Genomic DNA, 24,264 nt, shown 5'->3' on the forward strand with positions numbered 1-24,264 from the left:
TGCTTCTCTCTGAGCTCCCAAACTCAAAGCTCAAAACCAGCCTTTGTTTCCAAGTCAGGCCATCTCCTGGCACTGGCTCATCACTGGCCCAGCAAACTCTTGTTCATCTCACCCCATGCAGAAGTCTCCCGGTTGGCCTTAGCAGGAGTTTCTAGTCTATTCTGTGCCTACCACTGACTCAGTGCATGCTGGGAAATGGTGTCTGAGGGTTCTGGTAGCCACTATTGCTGAAGTGCCTTGGGTAGGACCCCTTTGAAGCTCAGTCCACAGTTGGCCAACTCCAGTTGGGGGATTACGCTATTCAGTGTTGCCAGTTCCTCACTAGTTCTTCTAATGTGCACAAGAGCTATAGTTGAAATTTACACTGTGGACTAATTATTATCATTGTACTTTTTGAAAATATTTCATGGGGGTCAAGGTTGGGATTTCTGAGAAAGTTGAAGGGCTTAGTACTGAAAATGTAACTCTGTCTACCGAGAAATAGCTTGTGGTTTATGGTGAGGTCAGCAAGTTGCATATATTCATTCTCACTTGTGGCCTCTGCTACCAGATGAATGACAGCTTGGCTTTCAAGCAGCTTGTCCAGAAACATTTACGAGGACTAATCTGCATATACTGTGAAGCACCTGGAAAAGAGGTGAAAGCCTGGCCTGTTGAAGTCAGTGGGAGTTTTGCCATTTACTTGAGTGAGTCTGGTCTTCACCCAAGGTCTTTGCCCTTTGGAGTGTTCAAGAAAAGGGTTTAGCCGGCTTTTATGGGATTGCACTGGGTACAAAGAAAAGGAGGATTTGACCTGCAACATGCAAAAGCAAGCAGTTATATTGATATGCTTGGTTGCTTGGCTGAAAGTTTTGAGGCACATCACTCATGTATATGATGAGCTTGTGGTTAAGGAGACCATGATCCAGGAGATAAGGGTTCATTTGCTAGCTCTGACAAAGTGTGTGTGTGTGTGCGTGCACTCCCTAGGCAAGTCATTTAATCTTTTTATGCCTCAGATTCCCATCTGTAAATTGGGAATGACACTTCCCTACCTTGCAGGAATGTTGTGAGGATAAATTCACTAAGTTATCTGAGCATGTCACATAGACTTTGTGATGGACACCATATAAATACCTAGGTACCCTCTTCTCCCCCCCCCCCCCAATTCAGATGTTGCTGCTTGTCTCAGTTATTATGGAGGAGTTTCTGCAATTCCATTCTGAAAGTAGGGATGTTTCTCTAAATATCTAATTACCTATGACTGTTCATTAATACTGGCAGGTGTCCCCAATATTTCTCTTTCCTATAGAACGTCAACCCTCGTCTCAGCTCAGGTGAGACAGAACCACTTGTCTTTTTACCTTGCAGTCTGTGTAGTCTCAATGTCCCATTCCTATGGCAACACTGTAATATTTCTCCTCCTTTTATGCTTTCTCTTGAAAGAAAACATAAATGAAAGTTCAGTGATCAATTCTAGGAGTATAAGGAGAGATTTCTAGTGTGTGATTCTGATGGGAATTCAAGGAATTCAGCTCCTTACAAAACCTGGATCTGAATTTGTGTAACCTGAATTTAGTCCCGCATTTGCAAAAGTACTACAGGCTCAAGTTGTTCTCTATGGTGTATATTATATGGGAAAAAAATCCCCATTTGGAAAATCACATCTCAGCATTTAGCAGTGACTGTAATTGGGAATGAAATATCCAAACTTGTGTTCTACTTCTCAACAGCAGGGGCGGCTCCAGGCAGCAGCGCAGCAAGCACGTGCCTGGGGCGAGGGGCGGCCTGCTGGTCGCCATGAGGGCGGCAGTCAGGCTGCCTTCGGCAGCATGCCTGTGGGAGGTCTGCCAGTCCCACAGCTTCGGTGGCAATTCAGCGGCGGGTACGCCAAAAGCACGGGACCGGCGGACCTCCCACAGGCATGCTGCCGAAAGCCACCTGACTGCCGTGCTTGGGGTGGCAAAATACATAGAGCCGCCCCTGCTCAAAAGTTTAGTCTCTGTGTGATGATCAGAGAAGAGTAATGAGAACTGGATTCTGAAAAGCACTGATGCATGTTCCCTCATGTTTTGTTTTTTATTTTGACAAAAACCCACATGTCACAGCACAGCGAATCTTTTTGGTTGCATTGTCCTTATGCTTTCTAGGCATGTCATTGCTGCTACACTTTGTGTACAACTCTGAGGTCACTATCCTACATTCTAGAACACATGGAGCACAAGGAGCAGGGAAATGTGCCACTGAAAAATTAGACAAAATGTATCTCTAGCTGGAAGAGGTAGAGGGTGAGTGACTGGGAAAGAGTAGGCTCTAGTGCTTTATAGCAGAGGAAGAAGAGCAGGGACTCCCAAGTCTTATTCATGGTTCAAAGGCCATCCAACAGAAGCTGCACTGAACTTGTCTCGAGTGGAAGTCACTGTTGGCATTTCATAGGAACCAGAGGCTTTCTGTCCCATATCCTGTACTGGACTGCTGAGCACGTTGTACATTCTGACATGCCAGTCATTTGCACTTTCCTGTTGTGGAATCAGCAAAGGATTCTGGGGCTGCCTCTTATTCATTGGTCACCATGCAAAACATTTCCTCCTGCTCAGATCAAATATGCAGTGAGGGTCAATCCCTGTGGTCCTAGCTCCGTGTTAACTCCCTCAGCTAAATCTCCAACAGAAGGCATTGGGAGGTTTTTTGCATATGCAAGGACGGAATGAAAAGTGAGTTAAGGTCTCTGGGATTTGGCCCTGAGTAACTAAAAGGCAAGTGCTTTAATGGCATATTCCAGCTGAGTGGTGACCAGTGCAAAAATCTCTCCTTCCCAGTGGAGAGCTCTGGGGAAGCCTGTACCCCAGGGAAGTACAGTACCTAATTGGTGTCTGCCCCCTGGGGAATGCAGCAGCTGTTCCACCCGGTCATATGAGCTCTCGTCTACTGCCAGACAACCCTGCTAGAACTAGCACTAGCTAGAAGTGGGCTTGCCGAAATCTGTGTAGCCTCTAGAAAGCTGCTGGTTCTTTCCTTGTGGCATGTGCTGCCTTGTGTTGTGGTAGCAATGCTCCTATGTGCATACACACAGAGTTAAAAGCAAAATATAAATACTCTTCCTGGAAGGTTGCGACATAACACTCTTAGATTATTTCTTAGAATTCAGAAGCAAACACAACTATAACCAAATACAGAGTGCTGCATAGCAGGCTGCTGCCAAAGAGTGGCAAGTCCTAGCCTACATTGTGCCAGATTGGCTCTTTTGCTGACAGAGCCCCCTAGCCTGCAAGAAGGACCAGGGAATCCTTTAGAATTGAAGGTGATAGCCTTCCTCACAGTGAACTTGAATCCTGCATTGCTACCCTGGATTCTCCTGTGCAAGCTATTCTAAACTTTATAGTGAGAGAGGACAAGCCTGCTAAGTGCCTTTTCATATGTCAGCTGAACCAGGATTTGAACTCTAACCTGCTGCATCATCCATCACACCCTATTATGGGTGTTGCCTGGCGTTTAGCAGACAAGGCCCAAACTATAACTGTCTCTTGGATGTATGATGTATGTAATATGACACGCTCAAGGAACTGATGGCTCGGGATTCCTAATGGATTACGGTCACTGGTTCAAGTGCAACAAGAGTTGATAGTGACTGAAGAATCATTTGTAACTTAGCAGCTGTTTTGACCTTGTGTGCAGATGATTTCATTGTCTCAGGCTAGCTGCTAGTGGAGAGGGAGCTGTGGGTGGGAGCTTTGTGTGACAGACTCTGTAGAAAGGGAATAAGCCGTGGAAATGTGGCCACCTTCCCTCCCATAGCAGTGGTCCATCTAGGTCAAGGTTGAGACGTGCTGGTATGTGCGGGGTAAAAGGGGGAAGAGTTTGCATTGCCACTGCGCTCTGCCAGTCCTGTTGCTAAAAGGACTTTGTCCTTCAGCGCTGTCCAGCCAGCACTGAAATCCTAATAAGAGCCCAGATTGTGAATGGCTTCTTGGAAACCAGTGGGGATTAACAAGCATCCGCCCTCACGCTTCCCACAGTCCCTGAGGGCAGCTGCTTGTAATAGCAGTCCCTATGGCGTACAGAAACTGCTCACTCCTGCTCTTCTCCAGGATGCTGGAAAGGGAGCAAGGAAGATGCAAGGTCATGGTCCACCTTCTCCCTCAACCAGTTTAGAGCGAGTTTAATGGAAGGAATCCCAGCTGTCACTCCTCATGGAAACTGGTATCCAGGTAGCTGTCTTGTTATTGATAATGCACGGTATGAGTCAGCCTCTCTTTCTCCTTCAGGTCTGACCCACTGGAAACATGGCTACGAGTGCTGTTCCAAGTGAAAACCTGCCCACATATAAACTGGTGGTGGTTGGGGATGGTGGCGTGGGGAAGAGCGCTCTCACCATTCAGTTTTTCCAGAAGATTTTTGTGCCAGACTATGACCCAACCATTGAAGATTCCTACCTGAAACACACGGAAATAGATGGCCAGTGGGCAATTCTTGATGGTGAGTAACCTACTTCCACTTGGATCTGTCCATTCTGACAGTACCCAAGCACATCTGTGTACTGACCTTTTCTATATCTTGTTGGGTTTACAAGCATCTTCTATTCCAATTTAGGCTGTTTGTTTGTAATTATACCGCAAACCACCTTATGAGCTATTTGTACGTGCTAGGCAACTGGCTTCTTGTAAAGCTACAGTACTCTGCTGTATCATTTCATGCAGGTTCATAAAAACCTGTGCATTACCAGGGAAGTTTATATGGGGGGATGCACTATGTTTAATGGCCCTATTTATGTGCCACATCAGTTCTTGTACAAATCATTTTGCAAATAGTAAATTCTCTTCATTGTGATGCCCTGGTGGGCAATCTTTCCCTTTCTGTGGCCCCCGTAATTCCTGATCACCTGTTATAATCAGTGTGTGGAAAAACCTCTTGCCTCAGGTATGTGAGTGTGAAATTTGCCCTGGCAAGTGAGGGACCTGGAATATGAACATAGACTGATATACACCTGAGTCATCTGAAGGCATCCACATTAAGCAGAATTATAGTGCCCGTTGTTAAGCTGTCATTGCTATTAAATATCATTTGGGGTTAAATTGATTCTCTGGGGTGACGTCCTGCCTAAGTGGTGTATGCTGTAATAATAGTAAATGGATACCTGAGGTGAGGACTAAAATTAAAATATCCACTGCAGAAGATTTCATCCTCCAATAATTAAAGAACTGTGGTACCAATTGCATCCCATCGTGTGCAGGAATTGGTTCTGTGATGGGTTACATTTAAGTCCACCTTTTAACGTACCAGTCAGATGCCTGTCTGCTGTGTGGTGGTGCTTGTAACTGAGGACCGATCACTTGTGCGTCCGTTCTTGTTCATGCAAGAAAAATAAACTGAACTGGCTAAAATTGCAACATATCCATTTTTTTTTAAAAAGAAAACAAGTTGATCAGAAGCTCTAAGGGAAATTGTTCACTGTCAGAATCAAACGCTTGAGATGGTTTTATTTACAATGTACTATATCCAATATTAATACAGATGTATACTTGTAGTTGGATGATATAAACTGTGTGCTTCACTATGGTTTCTGTGATAAGTTAAGCAAATTCACTCTCTTTCTTCCCCCCCCCCCCCCCCAGCATTTCAACGCAATCACTAAAAAGCAAAAAAATCAGCCTGAAAATGGTATTGGTCAATAGTAATGCAGAAAAGTCTGAAGTATTCAATAAATATTTCTGTATGTATTTGGAGGGGAAAAGATGATGTAGTCATTTCATATTGTGAGGATAATGTTCTTTCCAGTCCACTAATATCTCAGGATGATATTAAACAGCAGCTACTAAAGACAGACATTCTTAAATCAGCAGGTCCAGATAATTTGCATCCAAGAGTTTGAAAAGAGCTGGCTGAAGAGCTCATTGGACAGTTAATGGTGATTTTTTTTTTCAATAAGTCTTGGGGCGCTAGGGAAGTTCCACACGATTGGAAGAAAGCTAGTGCTGTGCCAATTTTTAAAAAGGGTAAAACGGGCTGACCCAGATAATTTATAGGCCTATCAGTCCGACATTGGTCCCAGGCAAGATAATGAAGTGGCTGATATGGAACTCAATTAATGAAGAATTAAAGGAAGGTAATATAATTAATGCTAGTCACATGGTTCTGGAAAATAGATCCTGTCAAACTAACTTGATTTTTTTTTTAAATGCGATTACAAGTTGCATTGATAACGATAATAGTGTTGCTGTAATATACTTCTATAAGGTGTTTGACTTGGTATTGCATGACATTTTGATTTTTAAAAAAACTAGAGCCATATAAAACTAACATGGCACACATTAAATGGATTAAAAGTTGGCTAGTAGATCTCAAAATGTAACTGGGAAATCAACATACCTGCTCAGTGATACTAGTGGGATCCCACAGGGACTAACTCTTGGCCCTATACTATTTTGACATATATATCAGTGACCTGGAAGAGAACATAAAATCATCACTGATCACATTTGCAGATAACACAAAAGCCAGGGGATGATAAATAATGAAGTGGACGGATCACTGATACAGAGCAATCTGGATCTCTTGGTTAGCTGGGTGTGAGCAATCAATACATGTTTTAATACAACTAAATGTAAGAGTACACCTCTAGGAACAAAAAATGCAGGCCATACTTACAGAATGGGGGACTATCCTGGGAACCAGTGACTCTGGGGGGGGGAAAAAAATTTGGAAGTCGTGGTGGAATAATCCACTGAACATGAGGTCCAAGTGCAACGGTGTGGCCAAAAGGGGTAATGCAATCCTGGGATGCATTAAACAGGGAAAAATTTGAGTAGGAATAGAGATTCTTTCACCTCCGTATTTAGCACTGGTGCAACCTCTGCTGGAATACTTTTTGCTGTTCACGGTTCAAGAAGATTGTTGATAAATTGGAGATGGTTTAAAGAAGAGTCCCAAGAATGATTAAAAAATTAGAAAACCTGCCTTACTGTGGTAGACTCAAGGGGCTCAATCTAGTTTAACAAAGAGAAGGTTAAGAGGTGACTTGTAAGTACCAGCATGGGGAACAAATATTTAATAATGGCCTCTTCAGTAGAGCAGCAAAAGATATAAAATGTTGCAATGGCTGAAAGTTGAAGCTAGACAAATTCAGACTGGAAATAAGGTGTAATATTTTGAAGAGTGAGGGTAATTAACTACTGGAAGACTTCACCAAGAGTCATGGTGGATTCTCCATCACTGGCAATTTTTTTAAAACAAGATTGGATGTTTTTCTAAAAGATCTGCTCTAGGAATTATTTTGGTCATTCTATATCCTCTGTTATACAGAAGATGAGACTAGATCATCACAGTGGTCCCTTCTGGCATTGGGATCTAAATCTATGAACCATTAAGACATAATCATTCAGTCCACAAATCACATGTATGAACACCCCCGCAGACTCCTGAGTTCCAATATCATGAACCAGCCTCAAAGCATGTGTCCAGTTTCTCATAAGCGCGTAGTCAACCCAAAAACATAACTTTAGCCTGGAATGCTTTTTTTTTTTTTTTATGGTAGTGCTCAAGATGTTCTGGGGCTTTGGATATGTGACGTTTGGCATTTGTGGCAACTGTCATTTTTTAAACTACAGCCAGGCAGAAAAATAAGAGGGAGGGGAAGCCACCAGTATCTTTTTAAAAGGAGCTTTTTTTAAATCTTCAAAAATTCTTAATTTTTTTTGGATCAAAATTATTTTACTGAGAATTCAGTTGCATACTAAGATGTTATGGTTACCTTTTAGAGAAGAAAAGCAGTGCCTAAAGTATTTAAAGGAAGGCTATAAATCTTGATTCAAGGCCTCAATCCTGAAAACATGTAGGTGCTTAACTGACTACTAATGTGCTTTAAAATCACTCATCCTTAACTTTAAGCATGTGTGAGTGTTTGCAGGTTCAGGGCATAAATCTGTATTGTGATGTTTGCTTTATTGCTTCCCTCCCCCGCCCTGTGAGCTTTTATTTAACTAATTATTTTATTCCAGTATTACATCAGATACAAGCCAGATCCTGCTGTTAACTGTAGCCTGCCACTGTCTGATTTGCCTCCTTTGTCCAGAACCCTGCCTTCTAAAGTGACAAGTGACCTTTGCTCTGCAGCCACGCCATGCATTCTTACATCACAATAACAGCTGCTCCACACTAGGGCTGGTCAAAACCATGTATTTTGTTTTCAGCAGAAAAAAATTCCAAGAAAACAATCTTTTTTTTTTTTATACTTTTTGGGGGTTTTCATCAAAAACACCAAAAAGTTCCAAAGAATCAACTTTTTTCTGCTGTCAACAAATGGAAGTTTTTCTCACAGAACATTCTGTTTCAATAAAAAGCCATTTTTCACCCCTCAGGAAAAAAAAGCTTTGAATAAACCATTTTGACTAGCTCTTCTCCACACACCTCATCACATCCGGAATTTAATTCAGCCATAACCTGGAACTGCATTCTGGGAATCCCGCTTGGCTTTAGAATCCTCATGCCACTGCTGTCCTACTGCTCAAAGGTAAAACTGCAGCAGCCTCTATCTTTTCCTTTATTCATCCAGCATTAGAAACTCACCGTACACCCCTGAGGCCAGCTAGTGGGGAAAAAAAGGACGTTCTTGTTTGAAACTGCATGTGGCCCTTGCCATTCCCCTTGAGAGAAAATTAAAGGGTGTCTCTTACCTGTTTCCTTTGACACTGTTCCTTAAGGACCTGTGGCAAAGCCCATTAAGGTCAATGGGTGTCTTTTTTTTTTTTTTTCCATTGAGTTATCTGGGCTTTTGATCAGGTACTAGTATCACAGAATAATACAAATCCTTAGACAGCTGCTTTCATGCTATGTACATACTTTTTAGCATGAGTGGTTAAAGCAATACAGTCGGGGAGAAGCATGACAGAAGTATAAAGATGCATCACGCTACCCTTCAAACTCATCTGCCTTCCTTTAATTATACTTCATTTGCAGTTCAATCCTTCACGGGGTGACTTCCCCCTTCCCGCCACCCCCTCCAGTGCTTGTAAAAAAGGATTAGGACTGGCCGTGGAGGATGTGATTGCCAAGTGAAGACATACGATGCGGGGGCTTTATAAGCATCTAGTGATGCAGAAGTAAATATAACACACAAGCTGGAATGGGTAGGCATTTGACGACTTTGTACCAAAAACACAGTCCACCTTCTTTGGAGTTCCCCTCCAAGCCTCTATACTGTCCATGAGCTGTAATAATGTTCCAGTACTGCCCTGTAAAATGCTTTGTGCTAACCAAAACAAGACCTACACTTGCCCTTCTTGTGTAACAGAAGCTGGCAACATGATGGAACGTTTTTATTTGGGCTATATAATTTCTTTACTCCTTCTCACTTGAACTAGGTTTAAATGCAGTTTGCTTTTATTTCATTTTTCAGACCCATCTACGGGGCGGGATTTGCGCTCTGAGCTTGTTCAGGTCACTTATTCTCTGTATCTGTTTTCTCTAATTATAAAGAGGGGACAATAGTATTTCCCTACCTCAAGGAGGTATTGTGAGACTTAGTAGTAACGAGGCACCTTAAGAGGATTGTATGAAAGATACTGCTACAAAAGTGCAAAGATAATTATTAATGGTCCTAACCAGTCCTGCAAGCTGGACTGTCCCTGCAGCATTTGGGGCACGTTGCTGGTGAATGCTATAGAGTGCTTTATTAAATAAGGGACGTGCCCCTAAAGGCAAGTGCTAACTGGGAATTATAGGATGCTGTCTCCTTAGGGATGTTTTATGAGAGCAGGCTCCATTGTCTCTGCACTCAGCTATTTTCATTATTTCCTGCTGTCCTGTGAGGTCAAAGTGGCCATATCGTACTGGGTTAGAGGCAATCACACATAGTGTACAGGCACATGTTGCAGGTTAGAATTAAATAGCTCCCTGAGTTAATCTAATTTGAATAGCTGTATCTTTAAGTGAGTTTCAATCACCAATTTTCTTACCCCTCTTTCTGTACACAGGCTGAATTAGTAACCAGCAGAGGATTTATTTTTATATGACTGTTAAATGCCAATCTGGAATTATTATTCTGTATGTGGAGCCACCATGGAATGCTTTCACAAGGCTAAAATTCCTAGGGGCTCAAGCCACACTCAGGGAAATGGGGGAATCCAAAACAGCCTTGTTTCGCTGACAAGATGAAGGTTTGGTTGGCACATTGCTGGACCCAACTTGTCATGATTGACTTCTCTGCACTCTTTGTAGGCTCCCTGGGCTAGATTCTCAGCTGGTGTAAAGCAGTGTAACTGTATTGACTTTGGATCTACACTGAATTCCACCAGCTGAGGATCCGATCCTCTGTAAAATTTCAGACTGGGGTAAGGAGGCGAAGCTGGTAACTGTTGCCTACACGTTTTGGGTGCAGAAGCTGCGGTATGCCTTTTTTCCTGGGCATTACTGTTACACACGTGTGTGGTTTGTTTCTGAAGACCCACATAAACTCCAAGTCTGTGCTCGGTCTCCTGATTGCTAAACCAGTTAGTGAAAGTGACCCATTCCCTGGGGGCCAGTGCGTGGTGACCCCTGCATTCTCTGGTAGTTTGTGCAGTCTAGTTTTAAGTGCCTCACCTTTTGGGACCTCCCAGTTACAAGGTGTCATAAACATACAGCCAAGGGTAGCATAAAATCCCTCCTTACCCTGCAAAGGGTTAATCTCTCCTTTACCTGTAAAAGGTTAAGAAGCTCAGATAACCTGGTTGGCACCTGACCAAAAGCACCAATAAGGGGATAAGATGCTTTCAAATCTGTGGGGGGAGGTTTTTTGTTTTTGTGTGTGTTTGTTCTCTCTGGGTCAATGAGGAGCCAGGGCAGGGAAAATACATCTCCCTAAGCCATATCTGAACTAAGCATCTAATATTACAGAAATAGTAAGTAATAACAAGGAAATACATTAGATTATCTTTTGTTTTAGCTTGTGAATCTTCCCTGTGCTAAGAGGGAGGTTTATCCCTGTTTTTGTAACTTTAAAGTTTCCCCTAGAGGGGAAATCCTCTTGTGTTTGGAATCTTTTTGTTATCTTCCATCCTGATTTTACAGAGGGGATTCTTTTATGGTTGTGTTTTGTTTTGTTTTTTTTTAAATAAACTTATTTTAAGAACCTGATTGTTTTTCAGTGTCCTAAAGACCATGGGGGGGTTGATCTGTGCTCACTTTGTAACCAATTGGTTAGAATATTTATTCTCAAGCCTCCCCAAGAAAGGGGGTGTACAGGTTTGGGGGGATATTTTGGGGGCAGTATGGCTCCAAGTGGCCCTCCCTGGAATGTTTGTTTAAATAACTTGGTGGTGGCAGCGATACCAAGGGCAAGGAAGGAATTTGTGCCTTGGAAGTTTTTAACCTAAGCTGGTACAAATAAGCTTAGGGGGTCGTTCGTGCAGGTCCCCACATCTGTACCCTAGAGTTTAGAGTGGGGAGGGAACCCTGACACGAGGTTATTCCAATCTTTCTAGCAGCACTTACTAGAAGGAAGATTTTTCCTGATATTCAGTTTTTTTCTTTTTAGTTCATGCCTTTGCTCCTAGTTATATCTTTGTGCATACTAAACTAGGAGCTGGATCCAAACCCATCAAGTCAATGGAAAGACTCCAATAGACTTGGATCAGGCCCTACATAATCCCACTCCATCCTGTGTTTAAACCCTTGAAATAATTGCAGACAGTTCTCGTGTGTGTGTGTAAAGCAGAACAGAGAGATCCTGAGCATTTCTCACTGTGAGGCAGGATGTTGCTGCTGGTTCTAAGACCACTTGCATTTGACTGTCTGCTTTTCCACTAAAGAAGCTTGGGAATTGTCTGACCAGAAGGTGAAGGGTTAGGGGTGTCTTCAGGCTCCTTCAGTCTTGCCTGGTGGTGGTTGTTTTTTAATCAGGTAGTTTCACTGAATGAGCTAAATTTTAGCTTAAGCTGCTTCTTTTATTGCTTTGGGGGCTTGTGACCTTCTAAGAGGCTTATTTTATTTTTGTCTTTCTGCCAGGAAAATGTCAATGTTGCAACATGGAAAACGCAAGGCTTTGAATTCTTGCCTATTTGTCAGAGAAAAGGCCCTTTTTTACTAATCGGCTCTTTACTCTGTTTGTTGAAATGGAAGCTGTTCTTTAAAGGGCTTCTCCTCTTCGTAAAGGCCCTTTTCTTTCCCCTAAAGAAAGGGCAAGAATTCAAGTACTTGTGTTTTTCCATGTTACAACATCTGTGTGTTTAGTTAGAGCACAATGCAGAGGCTCATAAAGGCCCAAGTGTTTCCTCATTGCATGGCTTTCCCCTGCAGAAAACTATCACATGATAAGAGCAGGATGGGAGCCATAGAAAGCTGACTAGGCCAAAGGCAAATCCATCGTGAAAACTGGTACAGTGAGCTAGTTTTCACTGGAGATGGGCCCAAGATGTGGCATTCAGATCCAGACCTGAACTCTTTCCCCCACCCCCACCCCCACACCCCTACACACCTCCAGAGGGTTCAGATCTGGTTGTCTGGGTCAGATCTAACTTTAGTTTACACCAAATAAGGAACACTGAATAATATTAAATATAAGTGTTACTTACCATCAACTCTGCATGTGTTTACCACATCCTTCCCACAGAGATATTAATGGTAGTTATGCCTGTGGGCATATGCTCCAAAAAGCTCAACCAGGTCCACGTTCTCTGGCTAATGGACCAAATCGTGGATACAATATATTTCGCTCCATTTGGAGCCTAGATTCACTGGGCTAAATTAATTCCTAGTGTAATTCCACTAAAGTCCCTGAACTACTCCAGGGATGAACTTGTGTGTATCTTGCAGTTGCTGCAGCCAAGTATTAAACCCAGCACCTGCTGCGATTCAGAAGGCTCTGTCATAGGGATATCTACCAGCTGAGCTGATTAAAATGGAGCCATACAAGCTTAGGGATGGAAACCACCCATTTGCTTGACCCAAAGCCTGCAAAGACTAATGCTTATGCATAACTTCACTCACGCAAAGTAGCTGTATTGAAGTCAATAGGGCTTCTTAGGTAAGTTAAAGTAAGCACATGCATCGGTCTTTGTAGGCCAGGATCAGGCCTCTAGTCTATTCCACAGCTGATGTGTGATTGCTCCATTTAGTGGGGATTCCACCACTCCACTGAGTGACTGCTCGCCTGCCGAATGGGTGTCACCATTGAGTAATCTCTCTTCTCGCTATTCACCCGAAAGCTTCCCTTGCTTGATATACCCCCTTGCTTCCCCATTCACCAAGCCTGTTAGAACTGAGTTACTCAGCAGGAAGTTCTTCTTTGCGTATCTTGAGTCAGATTTCAATTCTCACTAGATGAGGTGGGGGAAATCACTGCCCCCTGGTGTCCAGGTCAATGTTGTGACTTCAATGTCAGCAATATGTGTTGCCAAATGAGAGAAAATCTTAACTGCAGATTTAAAAGAGAAGAAATCCTGTAATCGGTGTATCTCTACTTCTTATTTCTGTCCAGACTGGGTAGACTGGCCTTATGCAACACCGAGACTGGGAATTTGAGAAGAACTTAAGTACTCAATTTCCATTGAAATCATAAATCCCTTAGGCTCATCTGAAAACCACAGCCTAAGCAAACTCTTACTTGGAAGAATAGCACTATTGACCTCAGTGCCTCCGGATAAGCCCCATTAAGGTCAATGGGGATATTTGAATCAGTAAGGACCATTGATAAGAGTATGAGTTGTAGGCTTGAGTCCTTTGCCTCTAAACAAAGTATGTCGTTAATCAGAAGCAAAAAAATGTGGGTGGTGGGAGTATATTTTGTGCCCAAAACTTTAAGTGGGGAAAAAAAACCCACAACACTTAAACTACACCAAAAAGTTGTGTAAAATCTATTACTAAAAATGCTTTAATTTTTCTAATAGTCATTTTGTTTTAGATTTACACTTAACACAACACAATGCTGCAAGGGAATTGTAAGCATGGGAAAACCCTGAAGGAGAAATAGACAAGATGTGAATGAAACTGACAGGTCCAAAATTTTTATTGTCTGAACTAAGAGGAATGCAGGGTGCTGGGGAAAGCATACACTGTGGACAAGTAAGTTTTCAGTAATCTAAGGAGTTTTGTCATATTGTTAAAGATTTTTTTTCTTAATGTTTTTTAACTTGACAATGTCCTTCTTCTAAAAACAGAATTGGTATTTGCTTTTTGTCTATTTTTCCTTCGGGTTCTCCAGCATAATACAGTGCTGTAAGGAAATGTTTAACTCAAAAACAAAATGAGTGTTCAAAAAATCATTTTTGTATTGGATTAGTCTCTGAGTAGCCATAGTATGTTGTTACCTCACCGTCTTTAATGGTTTTTATGGCCACGACACATGTGAGACAGGGAAGTGCTGTTAGCCTTGGTTTATATATAGGGAACTGAGGCCCAGTCAGGCAATGCTCTGCCTTTTTAAAAGATGGATGGTAGCCCAGTAGACAGCGCTTCAGAAAGTTGGCTTTTAATGATCTGTTGAAAGCCATGTATATTGGTAAGAGCAGGTTCTTGGCAACAAGACTGTTCCTGGGTTCCATTTCCAAGTTCTATTACGGATTCACTGAGGCGCTAATCCTGCAACATACCAAGTGTTGCCAAGGAGATGGTGAGCAACCTGGGCCTTGAAGGATTGTTTTTAACCACTCTGTGCCTCACTTTAACCATAGGTAAAATGGGAGGAAACTTTCTTCTTCAAGTGCTGATACCTATGTGTATTCCACTATGAGTGCGTATGTGCTGCATGTACCTGAGACCACAGATTTCTAACTCATAGTGGAGATATGCCTATCTGATAGAACTGGAAGGGCCCCAGATCCCTAAGGGGCCCCCTCAAGGATTGAGCTCACAATCCTGGGTTTAGCAGGCCAGTGCTCAGACCACTGAGCTATCCCTCCCCACAATGCTCTGTACAGAGTGCATAAGTGGAGGTGCAAATCAACGCCTCTATACTTCCTTCTGATCAGCATGTAGCCTGAGTCAGACTCTTCTGTGTCTATAGCAATCTTCAGAATCGGCAAATATAGTTGTATGTAGTTTTACTATTCTTAGCGTTTTAAGTAGTTTCAGTGTTTTTTATAGTCTAGTTCGTTTGAGTCTTCCCCCGCCTTGGAGAAGGACTATGCCCAGAATCCTGGCGTTCAATGACTGTTTGTCCTACCCATACTCCTTTTCCATCTGCAACTAATGCCAGCACGGCCTTGAGAAGGTGCCCAGCACTGCCAAATGCAGCATTTGTTACTTCTCCTCTCCCTGAACCTATAAGGGACAAGAGTTTCACCTGTGGAAACACTTCATGGACACCAGTCAGATGCAGGCTGGGGAGACCCCTCTGTACGATGGCCTCTGAGCACAAGCTCAGAAGCAGAGCCCAAAACAGCTAAGCCTGAGGAATCTCTGCTTCACGCCTCTTGCAAGAGTAAAGGACATTGTCATGGCTGTAAGGACAGATTCCCCTGGGAAGAAACTACGCCAGTGAGAGAGAATCCTGCTCGTACAAGACTTTCTGGTCTTCAAAAAAGTGTTCTATAATTGCTACCTCCTATTCAGATTTTTGTACTTCAGCAGTTCCTGTTACTGGACCCATCAATGTTGGAAAAACATGTGAGAAGGGGTGTAAATTATATCTAGAACATATGGGTACCTGGTATATCATCTCTCCCAGTTTACATAGCACTGAACACTTATATTCTAAAGGAATCTGCTAGAAATTAAACTGAGGCTCTTGCCATTCAATTACATGACCCTTAACTATTCACACAATCTAAGATGTACTGAACCTTCATCCCTTTCTGTTTTATAGTTTGTGTCCTGGCCTGGCTTAACCAATGTACACTCTCAGCAGGGGCCCCGACCATCAGGTTTGGGAGGGTGGCACTACGACAGGCCACACCTGAGCAGCACTATGCCCCTGTGCATTAGGTCATAACACCACTCACTCAAATTTGTCCCGAGGGGTGGCCGGGCCAAATTTGAGTGAGTGGTGTTGCGATCTGGTGCACGGGGTCACAGTACTGCTCAGGTTTGGCCTGGCTGCCCCTCTGTCATGACAGGGGAGTTGTCTGGGCCAAGTTGAGTAAAGATGGAGGAGGCCTCCAGTTCCATGGTGTGCAGAGCCCCAAAATGCTTTGATCTGGTGCCAGATGCTGTTTTACAATTGGAATGCTCACTTGCGTTCTATGAACACCGTGACCAAAAGCCCTTAAATAGAAGCTGCTGACTCGGCAACGCTGTCAATGGTGGCAAAGGTCCAAGTGAGGCAGGAGCCCACCCCCATGATGTCAGAGTCTGGTGTTCCATGCTGCCCCAAGGGAGTAGTAACTGGAGACCGTAATGCTCGCTGATTCCATAACTAAGGAGGGAGGAGAGGGAGCTCCGGAGGGGAGGTTGTAGAAAAGTTTGTGTCTCATGGAAGGCTTGAGCTGTTGGAGAGCAAGGAAAATATTTCTCTAACCAGGCTAGTCTGCAGTATGGTGTGCTGCAATAGAGAGTGAGACAGACACCAGGCATCCCTGCCTGGACCGCGTACTCCGTAAGTCGTGAACAAGACAGACAGGGCACAGCAAACACCAGAAGGGCTGAGGAATTCCGCAGGAAAAACCATAGGATGTGGCAAGCCTTTGATCTGAGGTTACAGATTGAAGCTGCAGCCCATTGGATGGAGGGCCATGCTGCAGTAAGAGCCCTGGGGAAGGGATTCTAGCTGACTCAGCCAGAATTCTCCCAAGGACTCTAGGGGAGGGAGTACAGTGGAGGATGGCTCCAGGGTACAGCTTGTCCCTGCCCCACCAGAGATACTGGCTGGTATGGGATTGGGACTGTGGCATCGCCTTCTCTGTGTGGAGTCTGCCCCCACACCTCCATCCAATTGTAGCTGGTCTTTGTTCATGGGTACAAGGAATGTGTGGAGGGATGAAGCTTCTCCCATCCTCTTCCTCCCGTACCCATTTTCTTGGCTCCATGCGCTTCAGCCCAAGGCATGGAAATTGGTGAGACATAAAGTAGCCCAGGTTGTCTCTCACTGTAATTTGCACTAAAGGACAAGCCTGCACCCATCCAAGGTTCTAGAGGAGGGGGAGGAGATGTTTACTAGTTCCAGGTTTTCTTTCCTTATGTGGATCAGGAATGAGTCCTTCAGTTTCAGGGGCAGCTGTATTAGACAGATAATTTGGGAGTAGTAAAGGGCCTGCATGCTGGGGCTGGGAGCAGGTAGGCCCCGTGATGTGAGGTTTTAGAAGTTCTCTCAACACAATACCTATGATCTCCAAAAGCTTGTGCTTTGACCAATCACTTTTCCTTAATATGAAGGCCTAATGCACAGGGGCAGATAGCAGAGCACACTTCTACAGGTGTTATGTTTGGCAGGTTGGCATGGCTGACTCTGCAGGTACCACCCGGACTGAAGCAGTTCCAGGGTGCTTATCCTCTAGAAACCAAGGCAGCCTCAACATCTGACGCAAACAAGGAGTGCCTTGTTAGGGTCACAAACCTGCACAACAAGAGAACCCTATGTCAAGCACCCTCAGTCTAGTCAGTAGATTGCTTATGGCCCGATGCCTCCTTTTCTGGTGCGTATGGGGCAGCAAACTCTGATAGGCAACGTGTCTAGTTGCCCCAGCTCTCCGCTTTACTTTTCTAACTCGGTACCTTCCCTACTCATTTGAATAGCCAATATCCCACTTTGTATAGTGCTCTCATTTCTGCTTGGAGGATACCATGTTAGTTGCTACCCGTCTGCTTCCTCTCATGCTCCATGACTTCAAAGGTCACCATTTTGGGGCATTCCCGCTGCCTACGGAAGCAAACCTATGTGTGCAGATTTGGCTGGCTGAACCCATAGGAATGCGTCAGACCTGAGGTCCCCTAGGCTGCCTCTGAGAGGGGCCAGCACAGGCTGCATTGGAGGAAGGATGTAGGAATCCTGCAGTAAGCCAACATGAGATAACCCACCCCCCTCATCCTGATCTCTAATTGACTTGGGCCCTGAAGCACAAACTATCACGACGTTTTTATATCCCTTCTGAAATGTTTATTACCTGTAACTCTGGCCAGTCTTAATAAATCTCCAGTCTCTTGTAGAATCCTATTAAGCCCTTGACCTCCATGACTTCCTGTGTTTCTTCTCATGCCTTCCTTCCACCCTTGTTCCCCTGCACAGGTGGGTTTGATTGGCAAACTAAGCCTTCAGCACTGGTAATAAAACATTAAGAATCTCCAGTATTTCACTGTGAAACAGGTGATGTAGAATGACTGAAGAAAGACAAGACTAAGGTTGATGCTCATGGCTCCGTTCCTCCAGCGTTCTTAGGGTATATCGATTATGTGAGCGACACTCATAGCTCACCATAGATAGAGCAAGAAGTTGAGGGTTTGTAACAAGGGAGATTTAGGTTGGATATTAGGAACAACTTTCTAATTATAAGGATGGTTAAAGTACTGGAACAGATTACTTAGGCGGAGTGTGAAATCCCCCTTGTTGGAGGTTTTTTAAGAACTCGTAAAACAAACACATGTCAGGGATGGTCTAGGTATTCTTAATCCTGCCTCAGCACAGAGGGATGGGCTAGATGATTTCCTTAGGTTCCTTCTAGCCCTACATTTCTCCCCCTTACAGATGATCCCTGCATACTGTGCTAAACTAAAATGAAACTTTTCCAAGATCCTTCTCAATATGCCCTCATAGGATACTTCCCCCCCCACCCCACCCCAAAACTTAAAACCTGATTGATTTAACCCTGTGATGGAGAATCGCCACACCCCTTAAGTATCTACGTTCAGTGTTTATCTAGAATACAGCTGTCGTTTCCCCCTGCTCCGGCTCCTGACGTAGCTTACTGGGACCCCAGCTGCATAGAGTGGTATGACAGAATGAATTAGAGACAGTAAGAGGAGACTAACCCATTGGAGCCTGCGTGGAGCCGGAGCACAGCAGTCACTGCCCAGCATGGTTGCTACTCTGATGGTGGTGGTCTGGTGGGGTGTGGTACGGGTGACAGATTGCTAAGCTGCATCACTGACAGATGCAGGATATAAGCACGCTTACAGAAGCCTGACTAGACTGCAGACTGAACCGCCGACAAGGAGGTCACTTAAAACTTGACCGTCTTTCCTAGCCAGCTAGTGGCTTTAGGGTAATATATTTAAGAATGGCCCTGTGGCTCTCCTCCTTTGGCCGGGAGCAAAGAACTGTGCAAAATAATTTTTGGTCTTGGACGAGGACTGTAAACAAAAAGTAATTATTCCAAAGTGTGACCCAGCTCCATGTGGTCAGCTGGTTAATGAAGTTGCCGAGTCATCTGAACTGCTGTCTACCTAGTCTCCTGTTTGGGGGGAACAGTGAGATTGGCAAGGCAGAAATTGAGGATGTTAGCCATGACCTGTCAGAGGGCTGATGCACCTAATTCAGTATCCTGCTCTTGGCAGCAACTGATGCTTGTTGCTTTGGAGGAAGGTGGAAGCCATCTAATCCTGTGTAGGGGTGGTAGGTGTAGCGAAGGAAATGGCACAATGAAGGTTGGACTAGCAATGGCACAATGATTGGGGGTGCGCGGAGTGATAGCACTTCTCACTTGACTAGCTTGTGTGGCTAGTAATGTTCTGTGGTCCCCCAACCAAACCTTCTACTTGATTTAACCAAGGAAGCAAACCAGTAGCCTTGAATGGCACCTGTCGGATCCCGACAGTCATCTCAGTGAAGGTAGGAACGTGAAGAAAGATGTAATGTAGTGACGGCAATGCCAGCAGAATGACTAACAATCTTCTCCCCTCCTCCCCTATACTAGTTCTAGACACTGCAGGACAAGAGGAGTTCAGCGCTATGCGGGAGCAATACATGCGGACGGGGGACGGGTTCCTTATAGTCTATTCAGTCACGGACAAAGCCAGCTTTGAACACGTGGACAGGTTCCACCAACTGATTCTCCGAGTCAAAGACAGGTGAGTGCACTGGAGGGAAAAGCTCCCTTAACGCGAGCCCTTGCTGCTTTGGAGACATTATGATCCAGCAGGTAGAGCACTGCACTGGGATTCATGAGACCTGGGTTCTAGTCCTAGCTCTGCCACTGGCCATGGGCAAGTAACTTCCCCACTCTATGCCTCAGTTTCCAGATCCATAAAATGGGGTAAAGTCACTTAACCCCCCTTTGCCAAGTGCTTTGTGATCTATAGATGGAAAGCACTGAGAGCTAGGTGGAATTATTATTATTATTATTATTATTATTTGAACAGCATCTCTGTGTACTTGCATTTAGGTCTCTGGGAATGAATGGTTGATGGAAGATTTACATGGGGTGGATAGTTCAGTTGTCTAACATTTGTGAATAAAAGAGAAAAGGCAGTATTAGTGCGCTAAACCAGTGGTAAGCCAATACTTCAGAAAGATCAAAGAGGAAGCTCACAGGGTCTTGTTAATAATTCACTCTTCTCCATCCTACCACATAAGTGTTTTCCATTTTCACTGCGTGGAGTGTGAATTTAGATCATACATCCCTGCAGCTTTAAAGCACTTAATTTTTCCATTCCTAATTTTTTTTAATCCAGGGAGCCCTCAAGAGAAGTTGCCAGAGGGAGTCAGTCTTTGTTGCTGGCTTTTTGGCTCTGAATAGCTCCCCAAAAGGAGGGGTGGACTTATGAGAGGTTTACTGCTGGAATGCTTTTCCACTGAAGTGTCCAACACACAGCCCCCAAGAGTGGGAAATGAAGGAAAAGCTATCCTTTTACTGCATCTAGATGAACATAAATAGCAATTGTTTCATTTGCTTCCTAAATATAGAAGTGGGATTTTCTCCATATCTACCACGTTCTCTTAAAACCTGAGCCTAAGCTAGGTCCACAATGAAGTCTTTGTAAGTTGAGAGAGAGAACAAGACAGGGTTCTATAACCTGTTATGAATAGACATGCGTTTTATCTAATTACATTCAGTGAAAATGGGTCACCCTTTTGGTTTTGATATGAAACTTTCCTCTCTTCCCCCCGCCCTTTCGGCCATGTTGTTAACTCAAACCCAACAGCTTATGTATGAGAACTGGGAAGTGAAATTGACTAGAAAGAAGAATGTTTTCCTTTTCCAGCTCAACCTGAGTGAAGTGCATAAAGTAAACAAACAGTTCAAATGATGATAAAAAGTAAAGTTAGCTGATTTAAAAGCTGGAATCATTTTAATTAGCCAATGCTCTTTTAGCAGCCTGGGTAAAGCGTTTTTCATACTACATGGCACTGAATTCTGAACTGAGCTCGATAGTTACTCCAGATTCATACCAATGTAACTGAGAACAGAATTGGGCTGTTTTTTCATCTTACCAATCATATGTCCCCCTTAAGCATTTATTTTTGGAGATTTGAAATCCAAGAGGTTTCCTTCTTTGGACGAGTTGTTTAAAAGACAGTGCTTTTTTTCAGTACATTTATCTGTTGTGTAGTCAATAGCTGCATTTGCCCTGTTCAACTAGCAATCATACAACTCACTACAGGGAACAATGTCCAGAGTTTTATTTCTGACGTAAACAAGGCAAATTACATACTGTCCAAATTTAGTCTGTTTCTACCACTATGCTACCAACCAGAGAAGAATGGATCACTGAAGACAGCAAAGCATTTACCCCAGAATAGACATAGAATCAAGATCCATTATCGCTCAGACATTTAATTAAATCCATATTATCATCATTAACTGTAAGAGTAAATGGAAATTCAAAATCCTGTGTTCAGTGTATCTCCAGCCACAGTTATGAAGCAGTATATCAGAGAAAAGACGGAGTCCTTCTCTGTCTCAGTGGGGAAAAAAAAGACATGGAAACAGATGCTGCAAACTCATTTGAACTTAAAGTAACTCCAGTCAAAAGTTTTATACAAATAAGTGAGGCTTGCTACTTGTCATGGCCAATATTATGGCTCTGTCATTGCAAGAAATATAGAAATCATAATTTTAGAAAGTAAAGGAAAAAATGCTGCCCACAATATTTTTTTTCCAAGAAGAAATTAGAGTTGTGGAAAATCAATTGTTTTACAGTAAAATAGTAAAAACCATTTCATCTTATTTAGCAGTTTCAAAACGAGTTAAACCCTATTCAGTACTCCACTCCATTGGATGTACATAGGGCCTGGTGGGTAAAAATTCATGGGAGAGTCTTGCTCAGTAGAATACTAGCATTAATGACCAATCATGATTGTTTTGGGGGGCAGGACCTTAAAGACACATGGCCAGATCCTCAGTTGATGTACGCTGGCATAGTTCCATTGACTTCAGTGGATCTATGCTGATTTACACCAGGTCAGGATTTAGCCCAGTTTTTGTCATAGAAGCCATTGAAGTGTCTGTAGACTGTTACTTAGACTAGAGCAATTATTGTAAAGTTAGGCAACTTTTGATACTTAGGGATAGTAGTTCATTCCCTTGTATTTTTAGAGGCAGGAGGCACTAGGTAATAGTATTGTTCCTGTAGTCCACCAGCTCCTGAACAGGGAATATTCCAAATAGGCCTTCAGCATATTTTTGGTACCTCGCAATAACTGTGTATCGAAACCAATTTGTTCTCAGCCACGAAAATATTCCCAGTATGCTCCTCTGTCCCCCCAAAATAATGTTGCCATATGGACATTGCATCATTTCCCTCCAGTTCTCATTTGCGAGCATAGTTCTGAGACATGGCTTGAGTTAAACTAATCAGAAGCCATAATGAGAAACGTTGGAAATCTGCCCATTTTCTCTTGATCACAAAGTCTTTGGATGCCTACACTAATTTTCTGCCATGCGTATGGACCAATATTAGTTAAGTACTGAAGTTGTGTAACTGATAGGAATCTTGGATCATGGTGGAGCTTATTCTTAAACTATAAGAAAACAGCAGCTTTGATCACTTACAGGCACATCAGCTGTTTATGTGTACAACTTGTAATGTACTAACTACCAAGGAAAATATCTTGCCTAGGTAATGTATAAATAGTCCTGCTTTTGTGATAATGTATGATTGCTTGATCCTGCTAGTAATTATAACTAGGCTTGGCAGAATTTGATTTTTATCTTTTATAATTTCAAAAGATAATATTGATGTTTATTTTTAAGCTTATTTTTTTTAAGATTATCAATTTTCACAATTCCATGAAGTTTTGGGTTTTAAGCATTTTTTCTTGTTTTTAATTGATTTTCAATTTTAACAGTTGCAGGAAATTAGGGGGTGGAGGGGCTGATAATTATTTAATGACCGTAGACATTGAGATTCAAAAGTTAACACAAATTGTCAATATCACATATCAAAAGGTACAAAGTAAATATTCTTAAATCAGCAAATCATATCTGTTTTTTCGCTATTCATTCACTAGTCCATTTGTTATGTGTGTAATCCAAAAATCTAAATCCCTGGATTTTGGCTCTAATAAATTCTCAGGCAGTGTTTTTCATTGATGATGATCAAAATATACAGATGAAGTGTTTTTCATCAGTTTGTGTGTACAATGAAATCTATGTTTACCAATATTTACTGATTTTAAAAATCTAATCCTTCCAAGCCTAATTATAACTAATCTGCTAAATGCCTACATGCTGCATCTTTCTAGCTGAAAATGCTAGATGGTGGTAGTCTTTGAAAAGGAAGCTTACGCTGAACACTTTACACTGAAAGTCTCCTCCTATTGCTTTCTTGCAGAGAGTCTTTTCCAATGATATTGGTGGCCAACAAAGTTGATCTAATGCATTTGCGGAAAATCACTCGGGAACAAGGAAGAGAAATGGCAACTAAACATAACGTAAGTTTGTGGGTGTTTCTTTGTTTGCATGTTGTTCTGGCAGTTGCACTGCTTTTAAGTTCCATTACAGGCATTCAGAATGGGATTCATTCCGCATTTGGAGTTTAATTGGATCACTTATCTTATAATTAAATACTTGCAATTACATTTTCAAATAAAAGGCAAAGAAAGTAGCAGAGAGAGAGGTTACTTCCAGTGGGGCCAGTTTTGTACACCATACTATTGCAGAGTTTGATGATAAGAAAGTCATTAGAGAGATAAGGTGGGTGAGGTAATATCTTTTATTGGACCAATTACTGTTGGCGAGAGAGACAAGCTCTTCAGGTCTGGAAAAGGACACACACACACACACACACACACACACACACTTCTCAAAAGCCGGTCTCTCTCACGGGCAGAAGTTGGTGCAATAAAAGATATTACCTCACCCACCCACCTGACCTCTCTAATATCTTGGGACCCTCATGGCTACAGCTACACTGCACACATGATCATAAAGTCATGTAATGCAAGTTATTTGCAGGTGGGTGAAATGTGCGTGTAAAATGGGCAGAATGCACTCCAAATAAAAA

General features: G+C 42.9%; 1 protein-coding gene across 1 annotated transcript in view; it reads left to right on the forward strand.

The window, feature by feature from the left end:
- MRAS (muscle RAS oncogene homolog) overlaps positions 1 to 24,264 on the forward strand; it is a 57,637-nt gene that overhangs the window by 23,780 nt on the left and 9,593 nt on the right. Inside the window, exons 2-4 of the mRNA XM_045031795.1 lie at positions 4,245 to 4,455; positions 19,734 to 19,887; positions 23,593 to 23,692. Of these exons, the coding sequence (XP_044887730.1) occupies positions 4,263 to 4,455; positions 19,734 to 19,887; positions 23,593 to 23,692 (447 nt within the window). The 5' untranslated portion in view covers positions 4,245 to 4,262. The remainder of the gene's footprint in view (positions 1 to 4,244; positions 4,456 to 19,733; positions 19,888 to 23,592; positions 23,693 to 24,264) is intronic.

This window comes from Mauremys mutica, chromosome 10 (genome assembly GCF_020497125.1).
Source record: "Mauremys mutica isolate MM-2020 ecotype Southern chromosome 10, ASM2049712v1, whole genome shotgun sequence".
NCBI classification, from domain to species: domain Eukaryota; kingdom Metazoa; phylum Chordata; order Testudines; family Geoemydidae; genus Mauremys; species Mauremys mutica.